This window comes from Podarcis vaucheri (assembly GCF_965113315.1).
Source record: "Podarcis vaucheri genome assembly, chromosome: 5".
Classification (NCBI taxonomy): domain Eukaryota; kingdom Metazoa; phylum Chordata; class Lepidosauria; order Squamata; family Lacertidae; genus Podarcis; species Podarcis vaucheri.
This window is the reverse complement of record NC_138763.1, coordinates 53,682,992-53,695,796: the sequence shown is the minus strand read 5'-3', so window position 1 is coordinate 53,695,796 and position 12,805 is coordinate 53,682,992. Positions and strand designations below refer to the sequence as shown.

The 12,805-nt window shown below is 40.9% G+C and overlaps 1 protein-coding gene across 2 annotated transcripts in view; it reads left to right on the top strand.

The window, feature by feature from the left end:
* The window catches only part of HSPA12A (heat shock protein family A (Hsp70) member 12A), a 49,320-nt gene that overhangs the window by 18,691 nt on the left and 17,824 nt on the right, over positions 1 to 12,805 (top strand). For both annotated transcript variants that reach the window (XM_082222627.1, XM_082222626.1), the window contains exons 4-6: positions 3,472 to 3,658; positions 6,702 to 6,806; positions 10,233 to 10,346. In XM_082222627.1, the coding sequence (XP_082078753.1) occupies positions 3,472 to 3,658; positions 6,702 to 6,806; positions 10,233 to 10,346 (406 nt within the window). The remainder of the gene's footprint in view (positions 1 to 3,471; positions 3,659 to 6,701; positions 6,807 to 10,232; positions 10,347 to 12,805) is intronic.

Genomic DNA, 12,805 nt, shown 5'->3' with positions numbered 1-12,805 from the left:
TTCCCAGTAGGGTTATCTTCGTCTGCATAAACATCACTATGAGTTAGAGGCTAGGTCTGCCAGAACATGGCTTTGAAGGAAATATTCCTGTAATAACAAAACAGTAGCATTAGATACATTTTTTAAAAAATGAAACATGACACTAAAGGCACAAGACTCCTTCAGTTGATAATCCTAGCCCAGGGCTTCTGTGTAAGAAATGGGCATATTAAGAATATTTACACACAATTTGTTCTTCTTTTCCTTATCATACTGTGGTGTAGAGGACTGAAGTCTAAACCCTGGTCTAGCCCCCAAATCCTCCTCAGCCCCTTCGTTCTCCTCTTTAAGATGTCATGAGGCATTGCATATTTTCACCCTCATCTTTGTATCCTTATGGACTAGAAACCTGCTATACTGTATAAAGGGGGGGTGGAGATTATCTGGCAGCTGAATTGTATGTCTGTGTACTGGTTTGTATAGTGTCCAGTGCAATTGCTGAATGCACACAGCCTTGCTGTAGCATCACATTTTGGGCATCCGGTGTGTACTACAAATTAAAGGAATTGTGTTTTCCAAACTAAATCTTTGCAAATCTTAGCCATGATACCAGTGAGATTACTGATGCTGATGGAACTAAAGTTCAAAGATGTTCATCCCAGAAAGGGGTCTCATGCAGTTTCTATTTAGGAAGGAATAGATGGCTGTCACAGTTATTCAACTCGTAAGTGCACTTTCTATTAACATAACACTCCATGAATGAGTCAAAATTACAGTCATTAAGGACTCTCAATCAAAACAGTATATTTCTTCTTGCGTTGAATGTGCAGCTGGTGCGTAGGATTTAACAAGCAGCAGTTTTGGTTCAGTCTCTGAACAATCCAGTTTAGAATAGATGCCCTCTTACCTGGGTTCTTCCCTTCTCTATCCCCCCCCAAAAAAAATATATCAGAGGCTCATTAAAATCTAATTAAAGTGTTTGAAATCGGCCATCTTAAGGTAATGTCATTTACCTTTTGAACAATAGGATTTTTGTACATTCTGGTGACTACAAACAAACTCACTCAATATATTTGTATCCCTAAAAAAGGAATTAAACATGGAATTGTCTCTAACATGGAATCCGCAGTTTATAGAAATGTCTATAACAATAACTTTATAGCATCAAAAAGAAGAAGAAAGTAAGAGTTTTAAAAATCAGGAATTTTTGAAAATCAGGCGGTACAAAATGAATTCCTTATATGAGTGGGATCTACAACAGTTACATTTTATGTATTTATATTATTTTTGTTAGCCGCCTTCACTATTTTTCAGAAAGATGGAATACAGATTGAACAAATGTCTTAATCACTGCAAGGCAGGTTCTTGCATACATACAGCAAACAAGGGAGAAGTGAATAGGTTTTAGTAAAAATAATAATAATACAGAAATAAATAAATACAGTGGTACCTCTGGTTGCAAACGGGATCCGTTCCGGAGGCCCGTTCGCAACATGAAAAGAGCGCAACCTGCAGCGGCGCGTCTGCACACGCGTGGGTTGCAATTCGCCACTTCTGCGCATGCGCGTGATGTCATTGTGTGCTTCTGCACATGCATGAGCAGTGAAACCCGGAAATAACCCTTTCCGGTACTTCCAGGTCGCCGCAGGACGTAACATGAAAGAACGTAAGCAACCTGAAGCAAACGTAACATGGGGTATGACTGTAATAATGAAATAAATAAAAATAGAGATGTACTGGGCCACATTCTGTACTCATAGCATTCCATTTGTATAAGCAGTATGCCTAGACGCTGTAGCTTATGGCTTCCTGTTAGAGCCACTTTGAGATGCTTCAAAATATAGCCAGTGGACCTGGCCTGAGATCCGTAGCCCCAAATAACAGGAAGAGAAATCAGCAAAGTTTTATCATCCTGGAGCTTGCCTTCATAGTAATAGTTATCAAGAATTGGATGTAATCATTCAGCAAAGCTGATCTTTGCAAGCATGGAGACTTCATTCCTTTGCAAGACTGAATGCACATTTGTAAAAGGGGAATTCAGAGGCTGGGGACGGATGATACTGTACATACCCGGGGAACTTCTTGTACTTCTTGTGGTGCTGTGATTGATGAAGCTCTGGTGTGTTAAAGTGCTTTTCCTATTAACGATTTCACTAACTAAACCAAATTTAAAGGCTGTGATATCTAGCTAGTGCATTAATGATGAGTGAAAAGTGACAGCAAAAACAGCTGGAAGACAGTCTGTGCTGGATGTTGCAGAAGTGGCTCTGTGCACACTGCCAGGATTTTCTTCAGGCTCCTTAACATCCACCCATCTAAATCTCATTACTTTCTCTCTGAAGCTCATTAACAGTGTCACTACTTGGTGTATTCATATGCTTCCAGCCAGATTCACGAGTGCTGAGGAAAAGTCAGGCTGCTGCAGCCTGCTTCCTCCCCTACATGCTTCTCCAGCAAACCTGAATAGAAAAGCCCTGTCAATCATGCCAAAGGTCTTCTGTCCAGCATCCCTTTTCTCCCACTCTGTCTAGAAAAACCAGATGACGCTCCATTAATAAGGAGCAGGAAAGGGAGAGGGAAAGCTCAAAGAGTGCACAAAAATAAAGACTTCAATGTCCCAGTGCATTTTAAAATGCATTTCTTCTTTCATGGCACCACTAATAAAAATAATTGTACACAAATACAAATTATATAATACAATACTTTTAAAACAAAGAATCACTAGTTATATTGTCTGTTGTATAATTGTTTTAATAGTAATATATTGCATCAAATACTCATTTGATGACGATTCTACAAATTAGAAATAAGCAACAAGTTAACAGTGCTATCACGCTGATTTGTACTCAGTATAACATTCATTTTTCTTATTTGTCGTGCCCTTGAAGATTGGGCCAGTAAATATGTTGGGCCAGTAACATGTAGATTTTTGTGCACCCTTGAGATTTCCTCTTCCCCCCTCCCCATTTTCTCTTCTCCAGGCTTGTTTGCATGGAATGCTAACCATGGTTTATGAACCACAGTTTAGTTAACCATACTAAACCATGGTTTAGTTGATCATCTGAGCAGCTTAACCATGGTTAAGCCACACATGTCCATGAAGGTTTGTTAATTTATAAATCGTGGCTATAATTACATATTGCATGCAAACCTGAAACATATCCTTAACTATGGTTACGGAGCTATCACCACTCTAGAGCTATGCTGTGAGTGATCATATGTGACATGCTTTTTCTGAATTCCTCCTTTTTACCTGTACCTGATTTTATAAAGCTGTTTTACTCATTTGACGAGCTTGTGTTACTGTTTTTATGTGATTTTTGTATACAACTTAGGGATGTATCACTTAGGGATTTTTATAAAAACTATTAAGTGATGTAGAAACGCTTTTAAATAAATGCATATACTCCAAACAGCTGTTGTATTCTCTGGGCTGCACGTTAAAATATGATGAAATTTCATTGATTTTAAGTGGTGTCTTTTGTATTTTAGGCGATGGGAAGGAGGAGATCCTGGCGTGTCGAATCAGAAAACACCAACCACTATCCTTTTAACTCCAGAAAGAAAATTCCACAGTTTTGGTTACGCAGCCAGGGATTTCTATCATGACCTAGATCCTAATGAATCAAAGCACTGGTTGTATTTTGAGAAATTTAAGATGAAGCTTCACACAACTGGTGTAAGTAGCAGATGAATTCTATACTTTTCCCTAGGGATAAGGGAGATGTTTGATTCAGCTCACATTTAAAGGCAAACCTACGTAATTTGCACCTTCCAAAACAATATGGCTGTTCTTCAAAGTTTTCATAAACATGGCTTATTGGGAGAATGTCACAATAAAACGCCAAGGAATTTTCATGAGGACTGCTTTGTGGGGGCGGAATGCAAACTGGTATGGAAGTGTGGAGAAGTGAACTTAAGAGTAGGAAATTGAGAGAAACTGAAGCTGACAGATTTGCTCATTTCTGCTTCTGCATAAATATTTCTTTTTCCTGGTGCTAGCCAGATGTTATCATAATGCACGCAACATTCTAGCTAAGCTTTGTTTAATATGTGAAACTGGTAACTTAATACTTTTCTGCAGTATTTTTCTTTTCCCTCTATCTGAAAGGTTATTTTGCCTTTTAAAATTAATACCATTCATGTCACCACCAGTTAAATTCTGTTTCGCTTCACAAGCCATCAACACATCATGTCATGCCTGGAGGTGGAATTTCCTTTAATACAGGCAGGTTGCAGGAATTCTCACTGATATATGTAGGGCTGGTTCAGACTTTCTGTGGCAGATGTGTCTCCCAGTGAACATCATCAAGTATGAAGGAGACATAATGTCTGGGCAGAAATACAGGGGCAGGTAGGGGCCATGGATGGCAGTCAGCTAGGTTTTGCTCAGAGCAGACCCATTGAAATTAATGGACCCAACTTCGTCATGTTCATTAATTTCAGTGGGTCTACTGTGACTAAAATTTAGTTCACTCCATATCCTCGTCTACTACCACATTTAGGCACATCTTATATCTTGCAGCATTCACTATGTCAAACACTGGTATATGCAGAGCTAGTGTATCTGCTGTATGAATAATGATTTTGCATTTAGTGTGCATTTATATAGGACACTTCAATCATGTTTATCCTGTGAGAATGTTAAGGATAATAGGGAAGGATATATTGAATAAGTATTATCCTTCCCTCACTCATGCTAGTGAGTGATGTAGCAGAGCAAATTCCCCTCAATATAGCTGGAAGCTATTTTGCAGATTTGTTTGAATCTCTTAGTTATTTCCTGGTGTCCCCTTTAATCCCTCTTAAAAGAATAAAGACACAAGAGTATTTTTGGTAAAGTAACAAAAAGTTTACTCACATTTCAGTTCATGATATGATCCCTGAAAGGCAGGCTTTACTTAGTGGTTACGCAACAAAGTATGAGTTCATTTCCTATGGAGACTGAATTCCTGTGCTGCTGGCTGAGAGCCTGCAGACAGCAAAATTAAATTAATATAACAAAATGGCTGCAGGAGAACAGCATGGCAGCAAAAGATAAGCAAGCAAGATAAGACATAAGAAGACAGAGAAAAATGGTTGCATGACTTGGCTCTTTTGCCCATCTCCCAGGTCATATGCAGGGGGAGGAAGTTCCAGACCAGTGGAACAGGAAGTTACACTGACTGGATGTCCCCCTTCCTGTGCCCATTCTAGGAAAATAAGGAATGTTGCATTTGACTGCACTAATGGATTACATCCCACGGATCCCAGTAATCACTGTGTGGCTGCATGTATAGGGATCATCCTAGAGTTATTAAAAAACACAAATGTAATTTCACCCATAAGCAGAGTGAGAGTTAGGTTCACAGGTAGAAACTGACCATTCAGGCACATAACATCTTTTAGCTTGGTTCACTGAGTTCCCTAATCTTTGGGGAGAAAGTGACAGCTGTTTGGAGCAGAGTAATGCAGAGATGGCTGAAAAAAATGGTAAAAGTAGACGGGGGGGGTGTTACAGGCAGACTTCACAGTAAGCTTTGAACAAACGAGTCTTGGCTTTCAAACCAAAGGAAGAAACATTGGGAGATTTCGGCAACTTCCTTTCCTGACAGTCATATTATTAGCTCTGAAGTTCTAATGTATAACAGAGCCTCTTTGACGTGTTAATTCTACCCTCATCCAAAAGAACTCACACTGTGCTTTAAACAGATCCAGGCAGAGGAAAGCATTTTGATAAGGAAAGCAACCAGAGTCGAGCCCTATGGCTTTTCTGACACTTCTCTTTCCAATACACTTTCCTGTGTTTTATAACTAAGGAAAGCCAAAAGATCTATAGGTTCTGGTTTCATAATATTGTGCATTCTGAGCCTAAGCCTTTGGTATAGTTGTTGGTTCTTGTGCTCACATTTTCCCCAGTTGCGTGTCATCTCGGACACTTACAAGAGCACCTCACCCTACATGTGCCCACTTGACCTCTTTGATCGGTGGAATTGGCACCACCACAGGTGCCTCATAATACCTGTTCCGCCTTTCTAAGAACTTGGATCATTTGGAGTGGCAGCGCCTTAACTTTGGAACTCTCTGCCTATTGAGATCAAGCAAGTGCCTTCCCTGAGCTCATTTTGGTGCCTGCTAAAACATCCCTGTTTACACATGCCTACCTAGATGCTTAGAAAGTTGAAGTAATTCTACGCTGTTTTAGTACATTTGTACGTTTTAAAGTAGGGTTGTATTTTTTTTCCATAATTTAACTGGTTTATCTTTTGTAAAGTGCTTTGAGGGTTTTTTTCAACCAGTGTATACATTTTAGGAATTAAAATAATATTTAATAGCTGCTGGGCACACAGAAAGCAGCATAGGGGGCTAAATCTGCCCTACTTTGAAACCACAACCAACAAGCAAAAAGCTTGATCCTTTATGAAAATGAAAAATGTCACAGCTAGGCACCGCCAACCTGGTGGCCTTCAGATGTTTTTTGATGAGAACTCCCAAAATCCTTGGCCATTGACTATTGGGGCTGAATAGGGTTGTAGTTGAAAACATCTGGAGGCACCAGGTTGGGAAAGGCTGAATGGTGAACTTCACTGTCAAAAGGAAAAGGTGCAATGCTTGGAGTCATATTTTTACCTAAGTGATGGAGCTCAGCAATAGCAAATTCCACTCTTTCCACCTCAGAGGAATGGATTTTGACACTTACCACTTCCTTTTAAACATGTTCTAAACATTTCCTTCCCCCCTAGAATCTCAATCTGGAAACAGACCTGACAGCTGCAAATGGCAAGAAAGTCAAGGCACTTGAACTATTTTCTTATGCTCTGCAGTACTTCAAGGAACAAGCATTAAAGGTAAAGGAACACTTCCTGTCCCCAGCTCTTTGTATTTATAACTGCGACAAATGCTGGCCCAACAAATTTAACCTTGCCATACTTCAGCCTGCAGCAGTTCTTGATGTAAACAAAGTGGAGCAGCTGCAGGAGATGCAGAAACGGTGATGGTGATGAGGTGTCCTAGATACTTAGATGCAACCTTCTTCTTCACCAGCAAGACATTTCTGCAGAACTCCATAATTCATATGCTGTTGGTTGTACTCTAGCTCTGTAGGAATTAATGAAAGCCATTTCTGATATAATTTTAAAGTAACCAGAATATTTTGGCTACCCCTCAAAGGTCCTCCTACCTGCTCCACTCTGGCTTTATTCTAGGAGCTCCTTCTAATAGCCATGGTTACTCAATGTTCGGAGCCAGTTTACCACAGTGTACCAGCTGCCAGAGGTAAACTTTTGGTCTTGCTTGCAAGCTTTCTAGACGTATTTGACTGACTACTGCTGGAAAAACTTGAGTCCAGGACAGAGATGAACTCAGTGCTCAAAACTGGGGGTGGGGGTGGGAACGACCGGCCAAATTAAATCCCAACTTTTGTTGCTATGCTGTGGTATACTTTGTGCTATATTGCTCCTCTCTTCCTGCCCCCAAGACTTCCCTGTCTTTGCAGAAATGAGCAGACAAACAAATTCAGGCAGCCTCACAATGCAATACATTTGTTCTTCCACATGTACATATAATTAAGCTATGGAACTCCCTGCCACAAGAAGTGGCAATGGGGCTGATAAAGATAGCCTTAATAGTTCTGTATTTAAATACCTCTGTGTTTTAGATTATTCTGGGGATAAAGCAAGGTAAGGCCATCACCCTCATGTCCTATTTGTGAGCTTGCCGAAGGTGTATGAATGGCTCAAATTCCCCTTGTGAAATCAAACCTTTATTAGGCATTATGCAAATAAAAACCGTAAGAAGGAAAATAACATGTAAAAGCCTTGAAATATATATAAAAAGGCAGCAGTTGGCTACAATCATATATATATATATATATATATACATATAAAATCAGTGGTTTTCCTTGTTATCCTGCTCCTTGGAGGACTGCAGCCAAAAACTCGGCTACCCCCGCCGTTACCCTTTGGTCAACGTCGGATAGGCAGAATCCGTCGGATAGGCAAATTCCCCTTGTTCCTTCCTAGATTCTCTTCAACTAGTTGTTTCCTCTGCTGCCCCACCCACCACCCATTTTCCTTGTCCACCTGGCAGGTCTGGCCTCACCATTGGGCAGCACAGGCTGGCTCCCTCAGGTGGCGGATGATTCAGGGAGAGGGTGCAGCGAGGTGTTGTCAGACAGAGCTGTCTGTGCCCTGTGGCATCTGCCTCCCAAGTTAGCCTGCTGTCCTCAGCTGGAGGATGCTGTCCCCTCCACAGTGCTGAAGTTAGGTTCTGTCTTCTATTTGTGTTAGGAGGGCATCATCTTGTCTTTCACGCTAGGCAGCACAGTGTCTTTGGCCTGCCCCATGTCTGCCCAGCATATGATTACATAGCCCACAAAGCCCAAACACTATTTCCCCCATTAGTTAGAGAATCAGGTGCCAGGAGAAGTGCTCCCCTTCAGCCTTTTCCTGCATAGGTAGTGAAATACCTGCTAGCTCTGTTCTCTCTACTCTTTCTCCAGATGGGAGAGCTAAGGTGTGCAGTTTTAAATGGGCCAGCCGTGGTTCCAATTCTTTGTCACAGAGCAGGCGCTCATGTGGTGTTCAAGGCTAGTCTGCTACAGAGCCAACTCTACGTTATAGCATCGTAGAGTTGGAAGGGATCCTGAGGGTCATCTAGTCCAACCCCCTGCAATGCACCAATCCTTTGCCCATTTTGGGGCTTCAACCCACAACCCTGATATTAAGAGTCTCATGTTTGCCAAGCTTAAATAAGCAGATTGCTAGAAAATTAACCTACTCTGCTTTTGTGTGTGCTTTGAGTAGGCTTAATTTATTCTCTTACATCTTTCCCCCACCCACAACTACAGCAAGAAAGATAGGAAAAAATATGCTACCCAATGGCAGGAATACCAAACTCAGGATATGATTTGCTTGTACAACATCCCTGGTACTTTCTATTCAAATAAAATGATTTTCTTGTTTACACCAAAACAGCCAGCACACCATAGAATTACAAATACATATACAAATAGCGAGAAGTATCCCGAATAGCACATAACCCAAATGAAAGTCATGATGCAAGGATTTCTACAAAGGATTGCCATAGCAACGTATCACATTCATTTTGACAGCATTATGATTCATTGGAATAGTTGCCAGCATAAAGTGAGCCCACCCAGGTTAGTTACTGGCTTGTGTTTCAGCAGAAACTGTGTTTTATAACAAGATAGCTCTATTGGCAAGTACTATCAGGATGAGTGAGAAACACGAGGGAGCTTGTATAAAACCAAGAACAAAATAATATGTAACTGAGGAGGTTCACCACTGCAACAGTTCCACAAATGCCGGGTCTTCCTCAGCATCAATGATGCATGCGGAGTCTCTATAAACGCCATAGTCATACCAAACTTCAGTATGTATGACAACACATTTTATTATATAGCCACAGACAAATAACCCAAACCGAAAACAAATAACCAAAGCCGTACAATTTCTAACATACATAGAATTAAAATGTATGGCACTTGCTTAAATGAAGGGCAGAAACAAACCAAGATACAGTAAAATTGATGAAATCTCTTGACAGGTCTTGGCAGCAGATTGAAGAATCCATTAACTGTTTCTGTTATTATTGGGACCATGGGGAGAAGGAAGGACTTTTCTCCCTGTACCCTTTCCTCACTTAAAAACACCTTTTGCTCTAGAAACATTTTTAAACATGCTGGACCTAAGGCCATTTTTATTAGATTGGTTTGAAATGTGGCACATTCATAGACCTCATCAAGTAGATCATGGGTACCAGTACTAAGTTACAAAAGCTAAGCAGATGCCATTTTTAATAAACTATAGAGGCTTATAGTGGCAGAGCCTTTTTTGCGTGCATGTCTAAACTAAGGGAACACTCCCATGCCTCTTCAACACAGCAAATATTTCTCAGCCTGATTAATGCTTAGGAGCATCAATTTAGAGCAACCTACCGCTTTCACTACAAAGGCATAAGGTACGCTCTTGTATTTGCCTGATTTTGTTTGTATAAGATGAAGAACTTGCCCTTCATCGTGGTATGTTTTCCTATGGACCTCCTTGAAGGTGCAACTGAAACCCAGGTTTCGACATTCTATGCATTTTTGGCATGTCAGCCAGTTATTTAAACAGCCTGACATAGACATAGCAAGAGAAACCATGAAGAGTGTCAAATTATTTTCACAGGAGCCACTGGGAAACAACATCACTTCTAGAAACAGCTGGTGTCAATTTTGCCTCTCACCACAAGTTTGCTTTCTTTTATTCCAGGAGCTGAGCGATCAGGACTCCGGGTTTGAAAACTCAGAAGTGCGCTGGGTCATCACAGTGCCGGCTATCTGGAAGCAGCCAGCAAAGCAGTTTATGAGGCAAGCTGCGTACAAGGTAAGCATTGAAGGTGACCATCAGCCAAAATGGCAGGCAGAGGGAAGCTTTTGTAGCCTCTGAACTGTGCATCCTCAGTCAGTTCCCTTGTTCAATGTTTCTTTCAAAAGTCATAAAAAGTAGGCTTATTGTTAGGGAGTTGTTTCATTTGGAATCCAAAATTCAGAAGGAAACAAGATGTTTCTAAACAGCTCCCTACTATGATGGGCACAAACTTGCTTAAGTTGCAGACTTCTGGGAATTAAAATCACGTTTCCAAGCCACACCCACAGACTTGGAAGCAGAAAACTTTAAAAGCAGTTGTTCTCTAGAATAAAACCAGACAGGAACTTTTACAGTAGTCTGGACCCAGAAAAAAAAGGCCATCTGAATTTCATGACCATCAAAGTGCTGCCTGTATTCTACCTACCCCATTGGAACATGAAACAGTCACTGAAATATAAGATTGCAAGAGGTAGGGCTTATGAAAAGCCAATTGGGAGCTGGCTTAGAAAAATGACATCATGCATCATTGGCAGGACAACCTCTACCTGCAAGCAAGGCGGATTAGCAATTAAATTGACATTTAATGGTTCATGCAGACAGATAATACACAAAACACTTCCGGGAAGGACCTGATTAGGGTGAAAGGTGTGTGACAGGCAGGAGAACACAAAGGGAATTAAACAACCATGTATTCTAGTTAGGACTGGTTAGTTTGCATTCTTTTCTGACTCCCCAAATTGGAGTGTTGTCCCTTTTAAAATGAAAGTTAGTTAAAGCAGGCTGATAAAAGCCTAGGGCATTATGAGTATGATGGAGAAGGAAGAATACTTGGTCCTGTGCAGATTCCATTCATGTTCTCTTCCATTCATGTTGTTTCCTGCTTGGCAGGGGGTTGGACTCGATGGCCCTTGTGGTCTCTTCCAACTCTATGATTCTATGATTCTCAGATTCTTCATGATGCTTTTGATCAAGTAATCAAAGAAGTGAGGTAGCTCACTGGCAAAGTGTTTGCAAACATAAGGTCTCAGGCATCTCCAGGCAGGTCTGGGAATATTCCCTGATTGAAACCCCAGCTTATTGTCAATGTAGGGAATCGTTAGATGGGGCAATACTTGGATGCAAAGCCTGTGTTCGTAATCTGTGTCTGGTGAGCAGAAAAGGTCTAAATTTCTACTCCACCCAGAATTTCTAGCTGCCCAGAGTGGTTGGGGAAACCCAGCCAGATGGGTGGGGTATAAATAATAAATTATTATGACTCAGAAATGCCAAATTCTCAAACCAGAAAGAATAATTTTGTAGTCAAACCAAATTAGTAATGATTGCCTACTTTGACTTTCCTCTTTATTCCAATGGGAGGGAGGGTTGTGCAAAATTTGGTGTTATTGATGGGGATTCAGATAATAGACATTATTGGGTGGGGGACATTGAAGGTAACACAGTGGCTGAAAGAAATTGTGGTGTCTGAGGGAGCTGTGTAATTTGCAAAATTCCTGCTCACTGACAGTTGGGAATGTAACATCACAGGGATTATATTTTGGTTTCTGAAACCAAAATACAGACGAGAATAGGAAGCTGTATCTGCATGCACAAACACCTGTTTCATGGTCATATTTCATATGGTCTCATTACCCACCTGAGTCTATTTCAGGGCCTTAGCTCAGTAGTGTTCTGCAACTTTGCATGTCCAATCCCTGGCATCCCCAGATAGGAATAGAAGTGATGCCTGTCTGAAACCAGCCAGCACTGAAAATAAACTGAAGTGGCTGGAATAATATTTGACTCAGCATAAGGCAGCTTCCTTTGTTGGTAAGATGGCAGAAAATGGCAAAAGGTGTGATGTAGAAATGAGGGGAAAGAAAGGTGGTGCTCACTTTGTAGCTTAAAGAAGCACATGCCAACCTTCTCCCCTTTTGATCACTTCCTTCTTCAATGTTTAGTAAATCCAGAGAGAGGAAATTGATGATCCTTTGTTGAGTCCAATCCTGTTTCAGTTAAGTGATTTTATTCAGACATAAATGTGCCCCTGTCCTTTATTTTAGACATGTTTGTCTTTGCCATATCTGCATACCATTTTCCCACTTGGATTTCGCGTATTTGATTGTGTGCAGCTAGGAAGAATTACACAATCCACTGGCAGTAGGGTGGTCAGGTGTAAAAGAGGGCAGGATCCATGCATCCTTTGTGAAGGCAAAATTCCCTCCTCAGCACATGTATTGAAGAGGAAATTCCCTATTATATGGGGCAGAATCCATGTCCTCTTTTTGCACTTGGCCACCCTAAGGGGCAGTACAACTATGCAATGCATGTTTTCTAAATGTTTGTTTGGGTATTTTGAGTAACCTCCTAAAATGCTGTTTAGATCCCCACAATCACTGAATATCTTGTACTTGTCTCTAATGTTGAGCAACATTTTTCTCAACAGTCTATAGTGTGGGATTGCTAATGCTAGTGCCAGAAGCAAATCACTTAAAGGT